General features: G+C 44.6%; 2 protein-coding genes across 2 annotated transcripts; both read right to left on the reverse strand.

Annotated features, from left to right (window-relative positions):
* Window positions 1-3,136: 3,136 nt before the first annotated feature.
* chrm4b (cholinergic receptor, muscarinic 4b) lies at window positions 3,137-4,598 on the reverse strand. The gene is made up of 2 exons (XM_069724456.1): window positions 3,693-4,598; window positions 3,137-3,596 (listed from the first exon to the last, which is right to left on the reverse strand). Exons 1-2 carry the CDS (start codon window positions 4,596-4,598, stop codon window positions 3,192-3,194), a joined length of 1,311 nt encoding a protein of 436 aa, XP_069580557.1. The 3' UTR covers window positions 3,137-3,191.
* A 2,884-nt stretch (window positions 4,599-7,482) lies between these two features.
* ambra1b (autophagy/beclin-1 regulator 1b) lies at window positions 7,483-23,215 on the reverse strand. Its single transcript, XM_069724457.1, has 19 exons — window positions 22,898-23,215; window positions 20,098-20,297; window positions 19,414-19,472; window positions 18,806-18,989; window positions 18,198-18,370; window positions 18,041-18,107; window positions 16,134-17,677; window positions 15,882-15,968; window positions 15,622-15,807; window positions 15,469-15,549; window positions 15,115-15,215; window positions 14,029-14,139; window positions 13,479-13,667; window positions 13,243-13,397; window positions 12,340-12,479; window positions 11,717-11,821; window positions 11,079-11,263; window positions 10,527-10,652; window positions 7,483-10,441 (listed from the first exon to the last, which is right to left on the reverse strand). Exons 2-19 carry the CDS (start codon window positions 20,227-20,229, stop codon window positions 9,993-9,995), a joined length of 4,074 nt encoding a protein of 1,357 aa, XP_069580558.1. The 5' UTR covers window positions 20,230-20,297; window positions 22,898-23,215; the 3' UTR covers window positions 7,483-9,992.
* Between the last annotated feature and the right edge of the window lie 3,694 nt (window positions 23,216-26,909).

The raw sequence follows: 26,909 nt of genomic DNA on the forward strand, positions 1-26,909 counted from the left end.
TAGACAGACAGACAGACAGACAGACAGACAGACAGACAGACAGACAGACAGACAGACAGACAGACAGACAGACAGACAGACAGACAGACAGACAGACAGACAGAGAGATAGATAGATAGATAGATAGATAGATAGATAGATAGATAGATAGATAGATAGATAGATAGATAGATAGATAGATAGATAGATAGATAGATAGATAGATAGATAGATAGATAGATAGATAGATAGATAGATAGATAGATAACAGATAGATAGATAGATAGATAGATAGATAGATAGATAGATAGATAGATAGATAGATAGATAGATAGATAGATAGATAGATAGATAGATAGATAGATAGATAGATAGATAGATAGATAGATAGATAGATAGATAGATAGATAGATAGATAGATAGATAGATAGATAGATAGATAGATAGATAGATAGATAGATAGATAGATAGATAGATAGATAGATAGATAGATAGATAGATAGATAGATAGATAGATAGATAGATAGATAGATAGATAGATAGATAGATAGATAGATAGATAGATAGATAGATAGATAGATAGATAGATAGATAGATAGATAGATAGATAGATAGATAGATAGATAGATAGATAGATAGATAGATAGATAGATAGATAGATAGATAGATAGATAGATAGATAGATAGATAGATAGATAGATAGATAGATAGATAGATAGATAGATAGATAGATAGATAGATAGATAGATAGATAGATAGATAGATAGATAGATAGATAGATAGATAGATAGATAGATAGATAGATAGATAGATAGATAGATAGATAGATAGATAGATAGATAGATAGATAGATAGATAGATAGATAGATAGATAGATAGATAGATAGATAGATAGATAGATAGATAGATAGATAGATAGATAGATAGATAGATAGATAGATAGATAGATAGATAGATAGATAGATAGATAGATAGATAGATAGATAGATAGATAGATAGATAGATAGATAGATAGATAGATAGATAGATAGATAGATAGATAGATAGATAGATAGATAGATAGATAGATAGATAGATAGATAGATAGATAGATAGAGATAGATAGATAGATAGATAGATAGATAGATAGATAGATAGATAGATAGATAGATAGATAGATAGATAGATAGATAGATAGATAGATAGATAGATAGATAGATAGATAGATAGATAGATAGATAGATAGATAGATAGATAGATAGATAGATAGATAGATAGATAGATAGATAGATAGATAGATAGATAGATAGATAGATAGATAGATAGATAGATAGATAGATAGATAGATAGATAGATAGATAGATAGATAGATAGATAGATAGATAGATAGATAGATAGATAGATAGATAGATAGATAGATAGATAGATAGATAGATAGATAGATAGATAGATAGATAGATAGATAGATAGATAGATAGATAGATAGATAGATAGATAGATAGATAGATAGATAGATAGATAGATAGATAGATAGATAGATAGATAGATAGATAGATAGATAGATAGATAGATAGATAGATAGATAGATAGATAGATAGATAGATAGATAGATAGATAGATAGATAGATAGATAGATAGATAGATAGATAGATAGATAGATAGATAGATAGATAGATAGATAGATAGATAGATAGATAGATAGATAGATAGATAGATAGATAGATAGATAGATAGATAGATAGATAGATAGATAGATAGATAGATAGATAGATAGATAGATAGATAGATAGATAGATAGATAGATAGATAGATAGATAGATAGATAGATAGATAGATAGATAGATAGATAGATAGATAGATAGATAGATAGATAGATAGATAGATAGATAGATAGATAGATAGATAGATAGATAGATAGATAGATAGATAGATAGATAGATAGATAGATAGATAGATAGATAGATAGATAGATAGATAGATAGATAGATAGATAGATAGATAGATAGATAGATAGATAGATAGATAGATAGATAGATAGATAGATAGATAGATAGATAGATAGATAGATAGATAGATAGATAGATAGATAGATAGATAGATAGATAGATAGATAGACACACACATCATAGATAGATAGATAGATAGATAGATAGATAGATAGATAGATAGATAGATAGATAGATAGATGATAGATAGATAGATAGATAGATAATGGATAAATAAATAATAGATAGATAGATAGATAGATAGATAGATAGATAGATAGATAGATAGATAATGGATAGATAATAGATAAATAAATAATAGATAGATATGCTACAGCAGCATATACAGGTACAGGGCAAAGCAATAAAAATTAAAAATTAAAAATAATGGTAGTCAAAAATATTAAATATAATTTGTTTAAAAAAAAGCACATTATGTACAAATAAAAATAGAACAATATTAAACTAAACAAAGTTGTGTGTGTGCAGGCAGTCAGACTATAGTCAGTCTTGTTATGTGTGAACAGAACAGAAGCAGGATTAATGAATTCAAACCAGTTTTATTGAATATAATGAAGAGTAGTGGAGTTGTTGGTGTCTGGGCAGAATGAGTGTGTGTGTGTGTGTGTGTGTGTGTGTGTGTGTGTGTGTGTGTGTGTGTGTGTGTGTGTGTGTGTGTGTGTGTGTGTGTGTGTGTGTGTGTCTCTCTCTCTCTCTCTCTCTATCCAGACCAGGTTTTGTCTGGAGGAGGATGTGGATGGAGGAGGATGTGGATGGAGGAGGATGTGGATGGAGGAGGATGTGGATGGAGGAGGATGTGGATGGAGGAGGATCTGGATGGAGGAGGATCTGGATGGAGGAGGATCTGGATGGAGGAGGATCTGGATGGAGGAGGATCTGGATGGAGGAGGATCTGGATGGAGGAGGATCTGGATGGACCTTCTCAGGTCTTCAGGTGAGTTTTCTCATCTGGAACGTTGCAGGTAAACTGAGTCGGGGAGAGAACAGACTCAGATCAGAACCAGACTGGAACAAGGAACATCAGAACGGACAGCGATCCGGCAGCGTGGTACCAGGTGGACTGCAGCTGTGCCAGCCAGCTGGAGGAGCTGCTGCAGAGGCCACACCCACCGGACAGACCAAAACAAACACGGAAACAAACACGGCAACAGAAAGACTTCCTGACACTCCGTCCAAAAAAGCATGAAAACCTCATTGTCGTCCCAAATGTGTTAAAGAGGCGGAGCTTCACTGGTGGCTGCGGCAGCGCAGGAGGCGGCAGAAGGTCTTCCTGAAGGTGACGTTGCAGAGGGCGTAGCAGCCGGGGTTGACGGCGCTGTTGACGTAGCAGAGCCAGTAGCCGGTGGTCCACAGGACGTTGGGGACGCACACGTGGCAGAAGGCGGCGACGACGGCCATGACGTTGTACGGCGTCCAGGTGAGGATGAAGGCCAGCACGATGGACAGGATGGTCTTGGTGACCCTCCTCTCCCTCGCCACCACCCGACGCCGCCTCCTCTCCTGAGACCTGAAGCTGGGGCAGGTGGAGAACGCCACCAGCGCCCTCCGGTGGAGGTCGGACGACGAGTCGGTTTCCTTCTTGTTGTTGTCTTCATTTGAGACGTGGCGGGCGGCGGTCCGAGAGGGACGCTGCTGCGGAGACAGACACACATCACTGATCTACGCTGTCCGCGGTGGGACGCTAACGATGAGGACGACATTGAAGCAACAGGTGGAGGAGGTACCCACCAGGTGGCGCCAGTCTGCCGTCTCCGAAGAGTCCACGGGACTTCGGAACACTTTCCCTTTCCGGCTGGGCTTCGGAGAGCTCGACTCTGATTGGTTGACAGACAGGTCTGAGGCGGGGTCGCTGGTCACCCAGCTCCACCTCTTCAGCAGGAAGTCTTTGATGGAGGAGCTGGACGTCCTGAGCGCGTCCTGCTCCGAGCGGAGCGCGTTCAGGCGGCCGCGGCTGGCGGCCGACAGGCGGCTGTACAGAACGATCATGACGAGCGCCGGCAGGTAAAAGGACGGCAGCGTCGTCCCCAGAGTGACGGCGGGGCTGGCCAGCAGCTGGGTGTAGCAGTCTCCGTCGGGGACCAGGCGGCGGCCCGCGGCGGTCTGCCAGCACAGGATGGCGGGCGTCCAGAGGACGAAGGACAGCAGCCAGGTGGCGCCGATCATCAGGCCGGCCACCCGGCCGGTCCGCCGCGTCGGATAGCTGAGCGGCCGCGTCATGCAGAAGTAGCGGTCCAAGCTGATGACCAGCAGGTTGAGGACGGAGGCGTTGCTCACCACGTAGTCCAGGACGAGCCACAGGTCGCAGAGCACGGCGCCGAGCAGCCAGCGGCCGCGCAGCTGGTACAGCGTGTACAGGTTGATGGACAGCAGCCCGATCACCAGGTCGGCCACCGCCAGGCTCAGCACGAAGTAGTTGTTGACGGTCCGCAGGCGCCGGTTCACCTTGATGGACAGGATCACCAGCGTGTTGCCCAGGACGGTCACCAGGCTGAGGGAGGCGGTAACCGTGACGATGACCACCAGCTGGGCGGTGCTGTACAAATACACCGCTCTGATTGGAGGCCAACCGGAGCCGTTTAGGCAGGGGCGGAGCAAAGCGGAGGTGTTGAGGTCAAGGTCAGGGGTCAGTTCCATGTTTCCTAAAACACACACACACACACACACACACACACACACACACACACACACACACACACGCACACACACACACACACACACACACACACACACACACACACACACACACACACACACACACACACACACACACACACACACACACACACACACAAGACTTTTAATTTGAATTGAGGGCTATTAATTTGAAACATACAGGAAGTCGTGGTATTCTGCTGCTACTGTCCAGCCAATCAGACGCTGACAGAGACACGGAGACGTCCAACGCTGCTGCTGGACTTCCATTTAGTGATGATGGTCATTACTCCCATAATATTCTCTTTACTCGAGTACTTCCTTCTTACATGTAAAACACATGAAAAGGTTTTAAAATATTTTACAGATTAAATTCAGTCAGAAAATAAAAGATTCTGATGATCAATAAAAAAAATGGTTTTGATAGAAATCATTTTTGTTTTTGGGTTGTCATTAATAATTTTACTATCTGATCTGTTGGTTTAAAGTTCTGTGAAGGCGTCGCTCTGGGAAACCATGGCAACATCTGTCATCATCATCATCATCATCATCATAAACATCAATTGAAGGCGAAAACGACCAGCAGAGAAAACGATCAATATCTGCAGTCGTGGACAGACGAGTTCTAAAAACACGTCAGAAATAAAATCCTAAAAACAAGTTCTTCTACTTCTGATAAAGTATTTTTGTAGTTGTACTTCAGTCCAGACAGGTTTTCAGGACAAAACTTCAAGTTTTATTTTAAGTTTATTCAAACTGATGGAAATAGTTCTTAAATGGAGCAGAATGAGTGGGAGTGTTCAGGCTCCGCCCCCAGCGGGCTGCAGCGATGGAGGCGGCTGCTTCTTCCTGTTGTTCACATCACTGATTCGTCATATTAAGGTTTTCACTGTTTTATCTATAAAATGACAGAAAATAGTAAAGTATACCCGTTATAATTTCCCACAGTCCAAGAGGATGTCTTCAGATGCCCCTCCCCCTTTAATATTTCCAAATAAAATAAGATATAACATAAAATTACATAAAAAATTTTTTAGACTATATTTATATTTTATTATTCAGTTACCTTTTTATGTATTCATTTAAGCTTTATTTATTTTCTGATTTTTTTTTTTTACTTTCTTTTGGATCGTTTTCACTTAATTTTTATATTTAAAAAATTTTCTAATTTAGATTTTTTTTATATATATTTGAATTTAATAGATCTATTTCAGATTATGTTCCCTTTATCTTTTATTTTTAAAGTATTCATTTTAATTAATTAATTAATTAATTAATTAATTAGGGCCAGTGCACTGAAGGTGCAAAACATTTTGATTATATTCCCTTTTTCTTTTCATTTTAGATCATTTATGTAAATTTAGTAATTTTCTAACTTTTACTTTATTTTATTTTCTAAGATTTTATTTAATAAGGGCAGACGGTTCGTCTTACCGGTGATGTTGGAGCTGCTGCAGCTCGGCGTCCTCCGTCGGTCCGTCCTCCGTCCTCCGTTGGTCCATCAGCACCACTTTATATGTCATCAGCAGAGGGGACGCTCCGCCTGCCTGTCAGCTGACCTCAGATCAGCTGCTGGTGCTCGTGGGCTGTAATTACACATTACTGCTGCTGTTACAGAGGAAACCACCAAATTCTTCCTCTTCTTCAACGTCCTTCATCACTGATGAACGTGAAGACTCCGACAGTCAGAACAGGAGCCGAGAAAACAGTCTGAGGTTTCGACAAACTCTAAAACGCAAAGAACCTGCAAATAAACTGTCCTCACAACACGGCTGATTACTTAGAAATGAGCACCACCGAAGAAGAACAATCCATCTCGTCCACGTTGTGATCACAGACTATTTATAAAAGAGTTCGTAGCTTCAGGTCTGTAAAATGGTTCCGATCCAGAAGTGTCTTCAGCTGCAATACCAGCGAGTGCCACTAGAGGTCGTCTCCAAAAAGCCTCCGGCTCCATAGACTCCCATTCAACTTCTCTCATCAAATCCAAAGTGAATAAAATGTGTCCATCAGTTATCTCGGTGTTGTTAGCTAAAGTCACTCCTTCTTCTTAGTTTTCTGGAGGTCCATCTGAAAATAATCCCTCATTCATTAGAAAAGAAGATTCAAGAAGACCTTTTTTGGGGGCGTGTCTGTTTGATTGACAGGCCTGTGGTGCAGTCAGGTTACAGCTATTAGTGGGCGGGACGTAGAATCTTCCACCTCCATCTTATATTATTTTGTCTATTCCTATTCTACATTTTTTTTTAACCTTTAATTAATTAAAAATGTCCTGACGCCTTCTGTTTCATGAGAAGCACTTTAAAGGCCGTCGACGTGCTGTTCAGGTAAACTCATCTTCCTGCAGGGACCTCGCAGATGTTCCGGCTCCATCATCACTCTGAACATCTGTCTGCTTCGTGTGAAGTCGTCACGAGCAAAATTCACGGCGTTTCGTTAAAACGACAGTAAAAAGCTCAAAGTTAAATCCTCTAAATGAGAGGAAGTGAATCTGCACATCAAGAATCCTGAAAGGTTTCAGCAGGAAAACAGCTTTAAAACTGTTCCAACTCTACTTATACGTATATTTTTAGTGGCCAAATCTGCAGTGCAGAAAATAATTACAATAGAAAGTATGAAAATAAGAAAGACACGTTAAAGAACTTCAAACACGTTTAAATGTGATAAATTAAGCTTTTAATCTAAATGTTCAACTGGAGTGAAATTTATATTTTTTTTATCGCAGGTTAAATAATTAAAGCTGAGAGAAAATATTAAAAACTCGAAGCTCGACACATCTGGATGTTTCAGCAGGTTGAGACCAAAATGGAGCGACAGTTAAAAATGTTTAACATCGTCGTCGGCTGGAAAACAGGAAACTCAGGAAAACTCTCAAAGCTCTTTAATTACATCACGTCTAAAAGTCAGAGTCGCTGTACAAACTCCACCTGACAGAGAGGGGGCGCTGTGACGCCGGTCAAACATGTCCACCATCAAGTGAAAGCCAGGAGCGGATCTGACATCACCTTCTGCTGCTGTCCTCCGCAGGTCGCCATGGAAACAACATCCCATACCTCACCTCGACTCACTGTGTCCAATCAGGGCTCGACCTGTTTATCTTTCATTTGACGGCCCCGCCTCCACACACACACACACACACACACACACACACACACACACACACACCTTAAACACTGTTAGCACCTGAACCTCCGCCAGCGCTGCGTCTGATTGGCTGAGCTCGTGTAATAACCAATACAAAAAAAAAAGGTTCTAAAAAGCAGCAGAGCGCCGACGGCTGCTCGGTCTCAGGCTGGAAAAGAAAAAGCAGCGCTTCATCAAAAAAATGTGTTTTCTTCTGCAGGAGTTTGACGGTGGGAGGGGCCAGGAGGGGCAGGGTTTGGAGGCACTACAGGAGTTCAATGACAGCCGGAGAGGTGGAGTTCCTCAGGGCTCGACGCTCGGTCCTTCACAGTTTCAGTTTAGTTCAGAGCGACGTCACGTGATGTTTGTTGTGTTGTTTGTCGTGATGATGTTTGTCGTGCTTTTTTTTAGCGGTCAGCAGCTGCGGGGCTCCGACTGAAGGCCGTCAGCAGATGTAGCATGAACACGAGGTTCTGCAGAACCGCTCCAGCGGGTCAGAAACTCCTGAAACCAGGACGACTTTTAAACCGTGCTGACGTCAAACACTGCGATATTTCTTAAAAACCCAGAAGTGACACAAAAAAGCAACATACAACACACACACACACACACACACACACACACACACACACACACACACACACACACACACACACACACACACACACACACACAACTCCTCCCTGCTGGTGAAAGAAAAAACACGTGTTTCCGTTTGGTCGTTTACTTCCACCTTCTCAGTTTTAAAGGTTCCGCCGGTTCTGCAGGTTCACCGTCCTTAAAAATGCAACAAACGAGCTGCAATTAACAATTATTTTCATGTTTGACGAGCCCGCAGACTCCGGTTCTGTTAGTAGTTTCAACGTTCGGTTAATACAAACATCTGAAAGTTTCCACGGTGGGTCCCTGAACGCCTCGTTCTGTCCCACCGACCCAGAGAGAGTGAACGAGAGACGCCGGGAGAAACCGAAGCTCCAATAACGACCCGATGGACCGTTGATGATCTGCAAAGATCGACCAATCAGAGAAGAGATTAAACGCTGATTGTGCATCTTCATGAACGTAAACATCTTCCTCCTGAAAACGGAATAAAATAAATTCCTTTCTGCTGGTCGGACAGAACAAGACGCCAGAAAACGTACCACAAACCGCTGCAGTACTAACAATAGAGAATTATAAATACCATCATGCTTTGCAGGATATAAACAGGAAGTAATATGAAATATTGCCGTTAACGGAGCGTCGTGGGCGTTCAGAAACAGATGAGCCGAGTTTCTGGAGCTTTATTGTGAAGGACAGCAGAGACACGACGTCCCGTCACAGTAAAAATCTGTTCCACGTCAGACAGGCGCTGTGTTTTTACAGACACGTCCTCCCAGCATGCACCTGTCCCCTCCTCTCTCCTCCCCTCTCCCCCCCCCCCCACCTCCCCTCGCCGTCCATCGACAGACAATGAAAATAATCGTGAGTTGCAGCTCGAGATCAAAAAGTACAAACGATGATCGAAGCTCTCGGAGTCGTTCACTAAAAACACGCAGCTTCGGTAGCACCAAACACACTGTAGTGCAACGAGGGGGGGGCTCAGGGGGGAGGGAGGGGGGCAGGTCATGATGAACTACACCCCCCCATCCCACCCCTCACACAGGAAATGGTTCTCCTCCTCTTCAGCCTTTAAAATCCTCTGATGAGCTGCAGTCGGTTGAGTCCGTCCAGTCTCGTGTCCGTTCGGTGACGTGGTCCGGCGGCGGCGGCGCCGCAGAGGCTCCGCCCCCAAACATGATTCAAACATCATAATTACACAGTACAAAAAAACAAAAACAAAATAACAGGCTTCCAAATAAAAGTAGTGCTGAATTCACTGAAACACTTCAATCACACGGTTCACATCAAAGTTCAACGTCACATGGCACCGAGCGCACACGCTGGATCACCGGGGGAGAGATGCCCCGCCCCCACCCCTCCTCCCCTTCTCCCCCCACCTCACCACCTCAACATGGCACTTTAAACAGGAAGTGTGTCTCCATCGCTCCGTCCAGTAGAAGCCCTTTCTGTGGAGGAATGATCGCGGTCGGCTCCGGTTCGGGTCATAAGTGCAGATGAAGTGCACGCTGAGGTCGGGGGAGGGGGAGGAGGAGGGAGGGGCAGGGGGCGGGGCTCTGGTGTCCCTTCTGTTCCAGGCGGGAGACCCCGTGCGGAGTCGGAGCAGCACCCTTTTCTTGGATAAGGCTTTTTCTCTCTGGGCTAATGGGACGACTACCTGCTGTACGGGTCGCCGGGGTAACCGTTGGGGCCGCCGCCTCCGCCGCCGCCGCCGGGGAGGGGGCTGTGAGAGGAGGAGGATGAGGCGGGGGAAGACAGCAGCAGAGAGGAAGAGGAGGGGCCCGGCAGGGAGTCTTCGTCCGTTCGTCCCCCGTCAAATACATCGTCCATGTCCTGCAGCACCTGAGGGGGGAGGGGGTAGGCCGGGGTCCCTGAGGTGGAGGGGGACGTCCCCGTGGGGTCCGCTGGCGCCCTGGAGGCCCCCGCCCCCGTCTGGGAACCGCGGTGGATGCGGTGGCTGACAATGATGTTGTTGCCGAAGCCGCCCATCGACGCCATGGTGGTGCTCTGCTCCCGCTGGACCACCGCCGTCATCCCACCCTCCGCTATCAGACGCCGGATACGAGCCAGCGCGTCCTCACCGGAGACAAAGTCTGGAGACTCTGGACAACCGGAGACAGGAGACACATCATCTTCATCATCATCATCACATCACCCTCCTCCTCATCTTCACCTCCATTATCATACCTGTACTGGCTGCAGACGTGTTGGCGTCTCCTGAAGCTTCTCCCTGAACTCCGTCCTGAGTTCTGCTGCTCTGAGACGCTTCCAGCTGAAACGATCCACTGGTGGACGGAGTCTCAGGAGGGACATCTGTAGGGACACACACACACACACACACACACACACACACACACACACACACACACACACACACACACACACACACACACACACACACACACACACACACACAGAGGGGGGTTGGGAACCGCTGGATGTTTCTTCTCAGCAGAGAAACTCATTTAATAAAACAACATAAAAACTCCTGTTTAACATGAAGCAGGACGACGTCACCACACGGTGTGTGTGTGTGTGTGTTTGTGTCTCTGTGTGTGTTTGTGTGTGTGTCTGTGTGTTTGTGTGTGTGTCTGTTTCTGTATGTGTGTGTCTGTGTGTGTCTCTCTCTCTGTGTCTGTGTGTCTCTGTGTGTGTGTCTCTGTGTGTGTCTCTGTGTGTCTCTCTGTGTGTCTCTCTCTCTGTGTGTCTCTCTGTGTGTCTCTCTGTGTGTGTCCGTACTGAGCGGCTGGGAGACGCTGGGCTCTGACAGCTCCCTCTCCGTTTGAGTCTCGGCGTTCTGCAGCTGGATGATTGGCGTCTGAGTTCCCTGTGATGTCACGGAGGGGGTGGGGTGTCGGGGCTGGAGACCAATCGCGTTCATGAGCCCCATGTCTCTGTCCAGCCTCCAGCCGGAGCGGTTCGGTCTGAGGACCAATCAGAGGACGGACAGGACAGGAAACACGTGATTTAATTTACAAAAATAAAACAGGGAACTCTGTTTTTATTGTTTTATTACAGGTCACATGGTCGACGTCACTCGGCCGTGACTCGATTGGAAATTATTTATAGTTTATATTATCAGTTTTATTTTGAAAGGAGACCTTATGCTGTAATACTTTCAGCTTCTGTTAATTAAACTAAAATAAAAATAATTACAAAATGAAAAGCTCCTACAAATATTGTTTGAATCTGTATTGATTATTTCCTGGAGGAGCGTGATGTCATCAGAACACCTGATGACATCACTAACAGCTAAGTTTTTAAGTGTCACCTTTATCTTGTGGTTCATTAGAGCTTCTTCTATTTTAACTGCAGTTCAGAGCAGCAACTGAAAAACACATTAAAGTGGACCGGACCGCAGAACACACGGTTCTCACCCGGGTCGGTCAGAACCTCGAGTCCGGCTGGTTCCGCTGTTGTTCACCGAGAATAACGGTTCGCTGCTCGACTCTCCGGGACTCTCACCATCGCTGCGGTAGAACCTGAACACACACACACACACACACACACACACACACACACACACACACACACACACACACACACACACACACACACACACACACAGCTGGTTAATTCACTTCCATCCAGGAAAGAGGAGGATTTTCTTCGTGGAATCAGAGATCACGACCTCGTTAAAGCGCTAATTGGGGGCTTCTCCAATTAATGCTCTTCCTGTTCAGATCATTAAGATAATCACATCAGTGGGGGGAGGAAGAGGGCATTAATGTCGATATTCGTTCTTTTCTCTTTGTGTCTCTTTGTGACCGACTTCTGGTCGGGTTCAGGTCCGGGTCCAGGTGACCCACTGGAGACACAACAGAACCACAGATGTTTCCTGGACCTGAAGCCAAGAGTGGACTCTGGAGTCCTGGATCGGCCGAGACCCCGTTACCATGACAACATGAAGGAGAACACTTGACGCTTCATGTGAACCCCTGCAGAGATCCTGTGTGTGTGTGTGTGTGTGTGTGTGTGTGTGTGTGTGTCACACACTCACACCGGCCGGCAGATCACCAGGTCTCCCTTGTTGGTTCCGTAAGCCAGACCCATCCCCGGGTCGGGCAGCCAGCGAGCAGAGTTGATGCTGACGTGGCGCCGCTGGTCTGGAGCCATCGGGTAGACCACGTTAAACACCATCTGAAACACACACACACACACACACACACACACACACACACACACACACACACACACACACACACACACACACACACACACACACACACACACACACACACACACACACACACACACACACACACTCTTTAAACGATCATCTTCTGATGGAACTGCAGGTTTTTTTTACATTTCATTCATCTGACTCTTTTATCCAAAGACTTACAATCAGTTCATTTCAACCATGAGGGTTCAAAATCAGAACAAGAATCAAGAAAATACAATTTCTTCCAGAAAGCCAAACTACAAAGTTCTATCAGGAAGTTCTATTTTAAGATACTAAAGTTCTACTGTTCAAGGTGAAGGAGGAGGAGGAGGAGGAGGAGGAGGAGGAAGAGTGTTTTAGTTTGTGGTGGAAGATGTTCAGAGTTTCTGTCCTGATGTCGGTGGAGCTCATTCTACCATTTAGGATCCAGGACAGAAAACAGTCGTGATTTAGTAGAGTGTTTAGCTTCAAGTCTTCATCATCATCATCATCATCATCAGGTAACTTCATGTTTCATGAGTCTTTTATTTTCCAGAAACTTTCCTCATTTTAATCCTCTGTGTCTCTGTCTGTGTGTCTCTGTGTGTCTCTCTCTGTGTGTGTCTCTGTGTGTGTCTCTCTCTCTGTGTGTGTGTCTCTGTGTGTGTGTGTCTCTCTCTCTGTGTGTGTGTGTGTGTGTGTGTGTGTGTCTCTGTGTGTGTGTGTCTCTGTGTGTGTGTGTCTCTGTGCGTGTCTCACCCTGATGGATGTCTCCCCCCCGTGCGGCTGCTGCAGGCGGAAGACTTGCGCCACCATGTGGTCGGTGGTGGGGTGCAGCAGGATTCTGCGTGAGGCGAGTCCCACCATGACGTAGCAGCCTAGCGGGGACAGGCTGACGGAGATGGCGTTGGGACCTGCGGACGATACAGAGACTCTGGGTGAGACAGCCCGCGGGGTCAGAGGTCAGAGGTCACGGGCGGAGGCCGACCGCCTACCGAATCTCTTGGTGTAGAGCATCTCTCCCAGGTTGTGGGGGGCCAGAGAGTAGATGGCCAGGATGCCCTCGTCGGGGAAGCCGCGCTGGCTGCTGGGGATGAAGACGGCCAGCAGCTGACCGTCGGCCGAGATGTCGCAGCTGGCGTCGTTGTAGATCTTACAGTTTGGCACCAGGACGTTGACCGAGGCTGCACGAGGGGGCGGGGTCACAAAAACATAAACAGGAAGTACAGGAGAAAAGTAAGACTGTGATTCTCCTCCTTTAAACTGTCCTTTCTGTCTAATGTCCCATTTAATGTCTCTACGACAGGAAGTGAGAGGAACCAGAGACCCGGCCCGAGCCTGCGAGGGTTCTGGTTCCGTTTCACTACAACGACTTCCAAGAGGCCTGAAGGATCCAGCGTTTCACAGGAAATGAAAAAGATCAACAGGAAGCTGCGATAAATTGATCATTTCTGGAAGAAAATGTGTTTCTTGATGTTTGTAATCATGATGCGACTCAGCAGCGACCGTCAGTTACAACTGATGTCAGAATGTTTTATTTCGTACCGTTGCTGATCTCCGGCAGGTCGAACTTGGTGAAGTCCCACCACTGCAGGCGGTAAGTGGTGTTGGCGATGTTGCTGGCGACTGCAGACTGACCGTCTCCGATGGACGCGCCTGCAGACAACAACACATCCCAGCAGTGAGGTCATAAAAAATCGACAGCATTCATTGGTTAAATATAATCATCAACCAGCAGTGATGTCATCAACCATCAGTGATGTCATCGTTGGTTTGTGAACATTATGAATCCTCCAGTTCAGATTCTGTCCGTCACCATCTTTGCTTGTTCGGAGCGGTTTGGAGCAGGAAGTGACCATATTTGGACGAGCTGGGGGAGGAGCCAGCGGTGGATCTGACCGATCTGATCGGAAACCTGACGATACTACGTCCCGCCCACCGATAGCTGTAACCTGACTGCACCACAGGCCTGTCAATCAAACAGGCACGCCCCCAAAAACAGGTCTTCTTGAATCTTCTTTTCTAATGAATGAGGGATTATTTTCAGATGGACCTCCAGAAAACTAAGAAGAAGGAGTGACTTTAGCTAACAACACCGAGATAACTGATGGACACATTTTATTCACTTTGGATTTGATGAGAGAAGTTGAATGGGAGTCTATGGAGCCGGAGGCTTTTTGGAGCCGACCTCTAGTGGCACTCGCTGGTATTGCAGCTGAAGACACTTCTGGATCAGAACCATTTTACAGACCTGAAGCTACAAACTCTTTTAGAAACAGTCTGTAGTTCAGACCAAAGATTCATGATGAGGTGAAACAGTCTGTCAGGATAACAAATGTTCTCCTGCTACAGACTGTATGTGAGATAGTTATGAAATAATTATGAGGAACATAAAAGACAAACTGTTGATCAGCTAGAAACACAAAGAAAAACAAATCTGGAGGTAAATTAAAAACAGGGCCGACACGATGCTGCTGAAACTCTGACACGATAATTCAGGAAATAATGCAGCAAAAACAAAGTGGAGGGAAGTTTGTGTGTGTGTGTGTGTGTGTGTGTGTGTGTGTGTGTGTGTGTGTGTGTGTGTGTGTGTGTGTGTGTGTGTGTGTGTGTGTGTGTGTGTGTGTTTACCTGCAAGCACCCTGTTAACAGAGGAGTGTGTGGCCAGGCCCGGCTGCCCTCGTTCGTGGAAGATCCCGGCGTAGGGCAGGTACTCAGGCAGCAGGAAGCGCCTGCGTACAGGAGAGGAAGAGGAAAAGGAGGAGGAGGAGGAGGCGGGACAGGAAACATGAACCAAGCTCTGAACTGAAACTCTGCACCAATAAAAACTCACAGAACCAGAACCAGACACGCCCCCTCTGTCATTTATTTAAATGTTTGGTACTCTAACTACACTGTAAAGACTTAAAGACGTGGATCACTGCGAAGCTTTCAATGAAGTCATGTGACCTGCTGACATCATCACTGACATCATCACCGACTCACCGGGGGACGAAGCGACCCAGAGAGGGCGCTGACATCCGGGCGTTCCGCGGCGTCCTGTGTCTCGCTCTGTCTCCGTTATCGCTGGACACAAAAAGACAAGGTGAGGACGCTGTGAGGGACAGACGCAGGACACAGAGACGGTCCGAGACTCACTCCAGCTCCTCGAAGTCCACGTCGCTGCTATCCATGGAGCCGGTCGGGTTGGTGGCCGGGCCGTCGGACGAAGACGACATGGCCCGCAGGCGGTTCTGCTGGTAACGAAGAGACCGCTGGCGGATGCTGTCCCTCCTGGACAGGTACTGGATCATCCTCTGGGCGTAGTACGCTGCTGGAGACAGTCTGCACACAGAGGAGCAGCGGGGTCAGTGGGGGGAGAGGGGGTTAGGGTACCTGGGGGTGGGGGGTTAGGGTACCTGGCGGGGTCAGGGTAGATCGGGTGGTCTCTGGATCCCGACATGTCGTAGCGAGACAACGATAACAGAGAAGATTCCAACAGCCTCCTGACGGGAAACGAAGGATCCAAGTTACAACCACAGAATCCGTCAGGTTATTTATAATAAGGGTTGTTTATATAAATTATTGTTAATAAATTATGATCAGAGTCTCAGATGTCACGTGACACCTTATTGACAGTTATGACCGAGTGCAGCAGCAGGAGTCCGTACCTCCTCAGGGAGTCCTCGTCTGGGGGGTCGACAGGCATTTCTTGGCTTAAGGCCTCCGGTGTTTCGGCCGCGCGGCCGGCGGCGGCCTGCCGGTAAACCCGCTCCCACTGCGCCGTGTCCTGGTTGTACACCAAACCCACCGTCTGCTCCCCCGGCTGGCTGGAGGAGGGGGCGATGGGGAAGGCCACCGTTCCTGCTCCTCCACCTCCGGGAGGAGGCGGCGGCTCGCTGGGCTCCGGGGGGGCCCTCCTCTCCAGTGGGGGAGCTTCCAGTGTCCTCCGGCCTTCTTCAGGTTGCCATGGAGACGAAGAAGGAGGGAAGGAGGAGGAGGACGGGGAGGAGGAGGAGGAGGAGGTGGGCTCCAGGGGGGAGGCGGAGGTGGAGGAGGCCTGGTTAGTGCGCTCCCAGCGCTGGGAGTCGTGGTTGAAGGTCAGCAGGTTGTGGCAGGCCCGGCAGCGGTTCAGGTGGCCTCGGGAGGTCGGGGGAGGGACGTTGTTCTCCAGGCTGTGGGAGGAGGGGGGAGGAGGGAGGGGAGGCTGGTAGTGGATGATGGTGGGGGAGGAGGTGGAGGAGGAAGAGGACGGCCCGGGTCTGTCCGGGTCCATGTTGTTGTTGAGCAGCTCCTGGTTCTGCTCCGGGCCGCCGTCCGCCATGGCGCCCCCCAGCGGTGGCTCCAGGTCCTGCATGCGGTCGAACTCCATGAAGTAGCGGCTCAGGTTGCACTGCAGCACGTTGCGGAAGGAGGCGGTGTTGCTGCGGGAGCCGTCCCAGAACGGGTGGTGCCCGCTGCTGGTGCCTGTGGCGTCCCGGACCCCCGCCTCCCCCTGCTGGGGGAAACCTCGCCCCTCGGTGGCCGAGGTGTAGACGGGGGACTGGGAGGAGCCGTCCTGCTGACGGAGCACTGACAGAAGGCTGATGGAGGAGGAGGAGGAGGTTCTGGGGGGCAGCATGCCCGCCCCCACCCCGCCCTCCCTCATGCTGAGCAGGTTGCGGGTCCAGTCGGGTCCCGGTCTGGAGGCGGAGTGAGGCTCGATGCCGCTCGGCGCCGAGGGGTTGAGAGAAGCGCCGGCGCTGTAGTAGACGGAGGTGAAGGCGGAGGGCCGGTCCGACGGCTGCCGGGGCTCCGTACGGGCCGAGGAGAAGGTGGAGGCCGGGAGGGGCGGGGGGGCCTCCGACACCCGCGGTTCAGACGGCGTCACGGAGGAACCGTCGGCCGCCAGCGAGGCGCTCCGGCCGACGGAGCAGCGGCTGCACAGGCACACCATGCCCAGGTGCTGCGTGCAGCCGGGGTACGGAGGCGCTCGCTCGGCGGCGGAGTACTGGGCCAGAGGCATGCTGGGAGATTCTCCCAGGTTGCTTCCCGTCTCCCCGGGAGGACGCGGCTGCTCGGCTCCCGCCTGGTTCCCCGGGGAGCGGGACGACAGGATGTGGAGGAAGTTGTGGAGGATGGGGGTGCGACGAACCGGCTGGGAGGGTAGGAAGGAGCGCTGACGGAAGTGAGGCATCTCCACGCTGTCCATGGGAACCTCCGAGTCCTCCTCGTTCTGGGGGACAGGAAGCAGAGGGGCGCGGTCAGTGGGCGGAGTCAGCCTTTATAACCATTTATTACATGTTGATTAGACACGGGTACACCTGCCTCTGAGTCATCCACAGCAGGAAGAGCTTCAGTTTGAAGAGACTGATGAACAGTGTATTTTGCTGGTTCGTCCATTTCAGTATCATTTATTTTTTAATTTTCTAACTGAAAGAACGACGCTATCGACTGTTAATCAATTAACGAGTGGACGATCTCCCCCCCATCCTCCACCTGTGTCTGCTCCGCACCGTCAGTGCAGCAGAGGTGGAGCTCCGCCCACAGTGAGACACACAGAGGTCAGAGGACAGAAACACGGCAGAGGAGTTCTCACCTGCTGATTGGACGGATTCACGATCGCTGTGAGCAGGTTGTGACCCAGAGGATCGAACCTCACCAACCTGAAACCAAAACAAACCAATGAAAAGTCTTTTTGTGATTAATATTGATATATTTGTTCTTCAGTTTGGTGTTGGGAGGACTCCGCCCACCGGACTCTCTCGGTGTCGCTGCCCGTCTTCACCACGGCGAACGGTTCCGGTCGGCTCCAGTCCCAGAAGTGCAGCTCGTTGTTGGTGGCGATGAGGAGGAGCTGAGCGGTCGGGTGGAAGGCCAGCGAGGCGATCGCAACGTTACTGTCGGTGAACCAGCTCTCACTGCCGCCCTGAAAACACAGCAGCATCGTCTTCTTCATCATCATCATCATCATCATCTCCATCATCATTATCATCTCCATCATCATCTTCATCTCCATCATCATCATCATCTCCATCATCATCAACATCTCCATCATCATCTTCATCATCATCATCATCTCCATCATCATCAACATCATCATCATCATTATCATGACAGGCAATACCACGCTCTTCATCATCATATTAATGTACTGTAATATAAGATCAGACAACATAACATAATTTAACATATAATATAATAATAAACTATACTGTAATATTATTGTGATGTACTGTGGGTCCAGTCGGAGGGGAGGGAGGGAGAGAGGGAGGGGGGAGGGAGAGAGGGAGGGGGGAGGGAGAGAGGGAGGGGGGAGGGAGGGAGAGAGGGAGGGGGGAGGGAGGGAGAGAGGACGACTTACGTGCAGGTCCCAGATGCGGACTTCGCCATCAAGGCACCCGGAGGCCACCAGGCCGGGAATGGTGGGGTGAAAGGTCACACACCAGGGGGTTCTACGGTGGCCCACAAGGGAATGTAGGCACTTTCCAGTCTTCACCTCCGTGATGTAAATGTTGTGGTTGACATGTGTGGAGGCCATGAGGGTCCTACGACAAGAGGTCAGAGGTCAGAGTTCACACAACCACTCAGGAAGTAAAATCGTTTCTCGTTGAGGCCATAAAATACATCATCATATTTGTGCTGATTTTACTGAGAACTATGATCCTCTGTCCCTCCAGCAGGGGGCAGAATTCAACTCTAACGACATTGCTCCACAACAAGGAGGTAAACAGGGTTTCTCAGACAGACAGACAAACAAACAAACAAACACAGAGACTCTCTGCTCCACAGAATGGGCGAAGATGGACGACGTCTCCTCCTCCCCCCACTGAGAGGAGAGACTTGCTGCCATCTCTACACACCGTCCTCCTCCCCCTCAGGTGGGCTGGTTGTGGTCCGAACCAGGTAAAAAGAGGCGGGGCCTGATCATACAGTGTGTATTTCCAGAGGCTCCTCCTCCTCCTTCCTCACCTGTCGGGGCTGAAGGCCAGCAGGAACGTTGAGCGCGGGCTGTCCGGCAGCTCCACCTTCTGTTGTAGACACAGAACAACAGACTCACATCAAACTGGGGAGGCACATACAGAAGTAAACAACAACAACAACAACAACAACAACGTCTACATAAACAAAAAAACTGTGAAATGTGGGAAGAAAGAGGGGGACAGACTGAAGACGGCTGCAGGACAGACTGAAGATGGCTGCAGGATAGACAGGAGGACAGACAGGAGGACAGACTGGAGGACAGACTGGAGGACGTTGTATGATACGTCAAACCAGGCAGGTAGACATGCTGGATGTTTGGTTGTGTCCTGAACGATCTCTTCAGTGATGTCACTGCTCTTCAGTGATGTCACTGCTCTTCAGTGATGTCACTGCTCTTCAGTGATGTCACTGCTCTTCAGTGATGTCACTGCTCTTCAGTGATGTCACACTACATTCAGATGTAAATATATCTGTGATGAGTGAATCCGTCTGACTTCGAGTCGTCTGTTCTGCACTTTAAAGAAGTTTTTAGTATTTTTAACATCTCAGATCTTATAATACAAATGTTTCACTGAGCTCTTCATCCCGTCATCATCATCCTCTCAGATCAGAGGACACGTCGCACCTGCTCCAACACAGGTTGGACTAAAACCCGAGGACCCCCCGACCTACCTGACTCTGCCATTTCATCCAGCGTACTTTCTCCTCCACCAGCAGCTGCAGGAGTCGCTGTGATCCGAAGGTCTGGGAGCCGCGTTCCCGGCTCAACAGGATCCGGACCGAGTTCCTCTGACGGGACGCCATGTTGCTGCCGCTAGCTGATTGGCTGCTCACTCCCACTGCTGCCCGTCAGTCGCCATGCAGCGTCTAGGCTGAGAGAGCGGAGGGGCGGGGTCAGACGGACAGGAAGTGGACCGCAGACACGCAACAACACAAACAGCTGAGAGAAGAGGAGGTCAGTCCGAGGAGGACGAGGCTCCGCAGGTGAACCGGTCAGAGATGTTAAACATCCCCGAAGAGGCAGAACTCGTTTTCCCTCATTAAACAGTGGAAACTAAATATTGTTTGGTCATTTAAAGATGTGATGACATGACAGCTCAATGAAGCCACAACACGAGGGCTCATCAATAAGTTCAGAGGGTTCCTGAACGCAGCACGGTGATGCGAACGGAGCAGGAAGTATTCAGTCGTCTCTTCATCATCATCTCTGAGTTCCTCACGTTAATGTGACCGCTGGTACGAGAACATTAGTGATGTCACCATGGAAACCTGAAACTGGAGCAGAGAAACAGCAGAGTTTAGATCAAACTCTGTAAACGGTCATCAGAGACCTTTGAAAGTCTTCAGAAAGTCTGACGGCGATGAAGCGACGAGCAGGCGAGGTGTTCTGATGACATCACGTTTCAAGAGGGGCGGAGCTTCACTGTCCAAGACCGAAGAAGTCGTCAGGAGACACCAGGTGGGTTTTCTTGGTGTCACGGTGAATTGGTCCCCCAGAGTCAGACTGTCAACACCGAGTTCCACCGGGACCTTCTGAGGGAAAACATTCACTGAAACACCACCTGAACTGTGTCGCCATGGCAACAGGGTTCTCCAACAAGACGACACGCCCGCTCACAGTGGAGGAGAGGAACCAGTGGAAATCACTGCGTGGGCTCAGGAACACTTGGCTGTGAGCATGTTGAAGATTCTGTTTCCTAAAATCTGCTGTTTCTCTGCTCCAGTTTCAGGTTTCCATGGTGACGTCACGATGACATCACCAGACCCTGCGTTCAGCATCACAGACTATTCCTTTTTACTTTTCGTCTGTACTGCAGCTACCATTCAAAAAGTACGCATGGTAGCGCGTAGTATGAATACAACTGGGACATACTACTTCATAAAATGATTATTCTTCCTTTTGTGGGCGGAGCTTTAGCGCCACCAACTGTCTCGGCGGCTCAGTCGATGTGGTGCATCTTCTGCTGCAGAGGATTGTGGGTCAGAACATCCACGGCATCACCTGACCTGCAGATGTCGGAGAACATCCTGGTACTTTTGGCATCATCGTCACAGTGAACGTGTGATTTTAAAGTTAAATATTCATTCTGACTATCAGCGACAGTCCTGAGGACAAATATATAAACCAAACATCTGTCTGATGACTTGTGATGAAGACCTGTGATGAAGACCTGTGATGAAGACCTGTGATGAAGACCTGTGATGAAGACCTGTGATGAAGACCTGTGATGAAGACCTGCATCAACAGAACTCCTCATCAAGCTGTTTCACTGGTTGGAGGCGCTTGATGTCACATTTTGATATGACTTGATATTAAAGTGACTGATGATCCATGAAACCTCCACTGAGGATGTAATCTGACATTTTAGAGCTTCATCACCAGAACACGTCAGAACAGATGTCTGAGATTGACAGGTGTCGTTCAGACCTGTTGTCATGTCTGACTGACGGTTCCGTGAGGAACATGTCGGTGAGTTCTGCTGAACCTCGTAGATCCAGCAGCTCTCAGCTGATGTTGGTCTTTAACCGGCTAACGAGCCGAACCGAGCCCCGGTTCTGTTCAACCGGAGGACGACTAACGTTCACCGAACACCGAATAACACGTTATTAACGGGAGTCCAACGACACGGCTGTGGAGAGAAGCGTTTGAAGACAGAGAGACGGAGACAGAGACGGAGACACAGAGACGGAGACAGAGACGGAGAGACAGAGACGGAGACAGAGAGACGGAGACAGAGACAGAGAGACGGAGACAGAGAGATGGAGACAGAGAGAAAGAGATGGAGAGACAGAGAGACAGGGACGGAGAGACAGAGACGGAGACAGAGACGGAGAGACAGAGACGGAGACAGAGAGATGGGGACGGAGAGACAGAGAGACGGAGACAGAGACGGAGACAGAGAGACGGAGACAGAGACGGAGAGACAAAGACAGAGACAGAGAGACGGAGACAGAGAGATGGAGAGACAGAGAGACGGAGGCAGAGAGACAGAGACACAAAGACAGAGAGACAGACACAGACAGAGACACACGAAGACAGAGAGACAGAGACACAGAGACAGAGACACGAAGACAGAGACGGAGACACAGACAGAGACACGGAGACAGAGAGACGAAGATAGAGAGACAGAGAGACGAAGACAGAGAGACAGACACAGACAGAGAGACAGAGACACGAAGACAGAGAGACAGAGACACGAAGACAGAGACGGAGACAGAGACACAGACAGAGACGGAGACAGAGACACAGACAGAGAGACAGAGACACGAAGACAGAGACGGAGACACAGACAGAGACGGAGACAGAGACACAGACAGAGACACAGACAGAGACACAGACAGAGACGGAGACAGAGACGGAGACGGAGACAGAGACAGAGACGGAGACGGAGACGGAGACAGAGACAGAGACAGAGACACAGACAGAGACGGAGACAGAGACAGAGACAGAGACGGAGACAGAGCGGCCTACCTTCCTTCACCGACTGGCTCTCCGGCTGTGCCATCGCAGGCTAACAGGCTAACAGGCTAACAGGCGTTAACACTGGCTCGAGCTAGCTCGTTAGCTAGCTCGAGCCAAAAACGGAGAATGTGGCCGCTGACAAACAAACGAACCGACCGCCGCTAACATCGGTCTTCTACGGTTCTTCTAACAATCAGCGCCCACTGAAGTCAACGGACAACATTCATGTGATCTGAACGGGACGAAGATGAAGCGATTTCCGAGGCATCGGTCCGATGGTGGACTAGCTGCCCGACGCCGAACTGCTACTGCGTAACCAGCTAGCTGCTAGGCTAGCCACACACACACACACACACACACAGGCTTATCAGCAGAGCACCGATCACAACGGATCGAACTGCACCTTAACGCAGAAATCCATTCAGTAAACAGGAGACTTTTCATGCGGGAGCGCTGAAACAAAGATATAAAAAAACCACCTTCAGTGATGATAAGAGTGTTTCAATTCGCCTGAGATATTTATTACAGTTAAATCCACTCGGGAATCCATTCATTTATTCTGTATCAAGAAGAAGCTGCTCTTACATCGATTAGAAACCCTGGATTCATCACTGAACCGATGTATTCTCCATTAACAGCATATAATATAACAACATATAATATAACAACATATAATATAACAACATATAATATAACAACATATAACATAACAACATATAATATAACATATAATATAACAACATATAATATAACAACATATAATATAACATATAATATAACAACATATAATATAACATATAATATAACAACATATAATATAACAACATATAATATAACAACATATAATATAAACAACATATAATATAACAACATATAACATAACAACATATAATATAACATATAATATAACATATAATATAACAACATATAATATAACATATAATATAACAACATATAATATAACATATAATATAACATATAATATAACAACATATAATATAACATACATATAATATAACAACATATAATATAACATATAATATAACAACATATAATATAACAACATATAATATAACAACATATAATATAACAACATATAATATAACAACATATAATATAACATATAATATAACAACATATAATATAACAACATATAATATAACAATAATATAATATAACAACATATAATATAACAACATATATAACAACATATAATATAACAACATATAATATATACAACATATAATATAACAACATATAATATAACATATAATATAATATAACATATAATATAACAACATATAATATAACAACATATAATATAACATATAATATAACAACATATAATATAACAACATAATAACATATAATATAACAACATATAAACAACATATAATATAACAACATATAATATAACAACATATAATATAACAACATATAATATAATATAACAACATATAATATAACAACATATAATATAACAACATATAATATAACAACATATAATATAACATATAATATAACATATAATATAACATATAATATAACAACATATAATATAACAACATATAATATAACAACATATAATATAACATATAATATAACAACATATAACATAACAAAATATAATATAACAACATATAATATAACAACATATAATATAACATAATATAACAACATATAATATAACAACATAATATAACAACATATAAAATAACAATATATAATATAACAACATATAATATAACATATAATATAACAACATATAATATAACAACATAATATAACAACATACAATATAACATATAATATAACAACATAATATAACAACATATAATATAACAACATATAATATAACATATAATATAACAACATATAACATAACAACATATAATATAACAACATATAATATAACAACATATAATATAACAACATATAATATAACAACATATAATATAACAACATATAATATAACAACATAATATAACAACATATAATATAACAACATATAATATAACATATAATATAACAACATATAACATAACAAAATATAATATAACAACATATAATATAACAACATATAATATAACATAATATAACAACATATAATATAACAACATAATATAACAACATATAATATAACAATATATAATATAACAACATATAATATAACATATAATATAACAACATATAATATAACAACATATAATATAACAACATATAATATAACATATAATATAACAACATATAATATAACAACAACATATAATATAATATAACATATAATATAACAACATATAATATAACAACATATAATATAACAACATAATAATATAACAACATATAATATAACAACATATAATATAACAACATATAATATAACAACATATAATATAACAACATATAATAATAATAATATAATAATATAACATATAATATAACATATAATATAACATATAATATAACAACATATAATATATAATATAACAACATATAATATAACAACATATAATATATATAATATAACAACATATAATATAACATATAATATAACAACATATAATATAACAACATATAATATAACAACATATAATATAACATATAATATAACAACATATAATATAACAACATATAATATAACAATATAATATAACAACATATAATATAACAACATATAATATAACATATAATATATAATATAACAACATATAATATAACAACATATAACAACATAATATAACAACATATAATATAACAACATATAATATAAACAACAACATATAATATAACAACATAATATAACAACATATAATATAACATATAATATAACAACATAATATAACAACATATAATATAACATATAATATAACAACATATAATATAACAACATATAATATAACAACATATAATATAACAACATAATATAACAACATATAATATAACAACATAATATAACAACATATAATATAACAACATATAATATAACAACATAATATAACAACATATAATATAACAACATATAATATAACAACATAATATAACAACATATAATATAACATATAATATAACATATAATATAACAACATATAATATAACAACATAATATAACAACATAATATAACAACATATAATATAACAACATATAATCAACCAACATAATATAACAACATATAATATAACAACATATAATATAACAACATATAATATAACAACTTATAATCAACCAACATCTGCTAAAAATAGAATTAAACATCCACTTTTCTGAAACGTATGTTAAATTTTAAATGAACTCTGTTTGATTAATAAAGTCGATGTTTTATTGATTGTTCAGCAAATATCACAAAAATCCGATGATATCAAAGTGATCGATTCCGAAGTCTGTTTTCTGTCATATTTCCAGTTTCTAACCTTTTGAATAAAGAAACCAAATGAAACAGGTGCGACAGACGTTATTATAGAAATTATATTTATTTTGAACAACACAAGCAGTTTTTAAACATTTTCAGCAAAGATAAATGATGCTGAACATTTAAAGGCTTTGATTGAAGCTGGTAGCCTAAACAGACCTATCACAATAATTCAAGTGTTGAATACATGTTATTGACCTGAAACAACCCGTTTTAAATGAATTTAAATTAAATTTAAATGAATAAATTGACCTGAAACAACATGACTGGTTGACTTCCCTCCTGAAGTGATTGTTTTCATCCCAAGTTGGATTTAGATATTTTTGTTGATATAGTTTGTATGTGTATTTTCACTCGATCTGATTCTTACTGTATACGTATTTGTAATGTTTTTATTATTGTGTGCACCTTTTCCAAAAGAGCAACAAATAAGAGAATAAAAAACCAAACAAGCTAGTGGAGGCTAGCACAGCTAGCTTTAGCTAATGCTAGTTTACTGTCTTATTTAAAAATAATTCAGTAAGTGAAAGATCAGTTTAGATTCTCCAACATCTCACAACATGTTTATCTCACAACATGTTTACGACAAAAAACAACAAAAAAGGCAGTTTGAT

The sequence above is a fragment of the Brachyistius frenatus genome, unplaced genomic scaffold (genome assembly GCF_029030835.1).
Source record: "Brachyistius frenatus isolate BFR_SWC_R1_liver_20210118 unplaced genomic scaffold, ASM2903083v1 Contig_378, whole genome shotgun sequence".
Classification (NCBI taxonomy): Eukaryota; Metazoa; Chordata; class Actinopteri; family Embiotocidae; genus Brachyistius; species Brachyistius frenatus.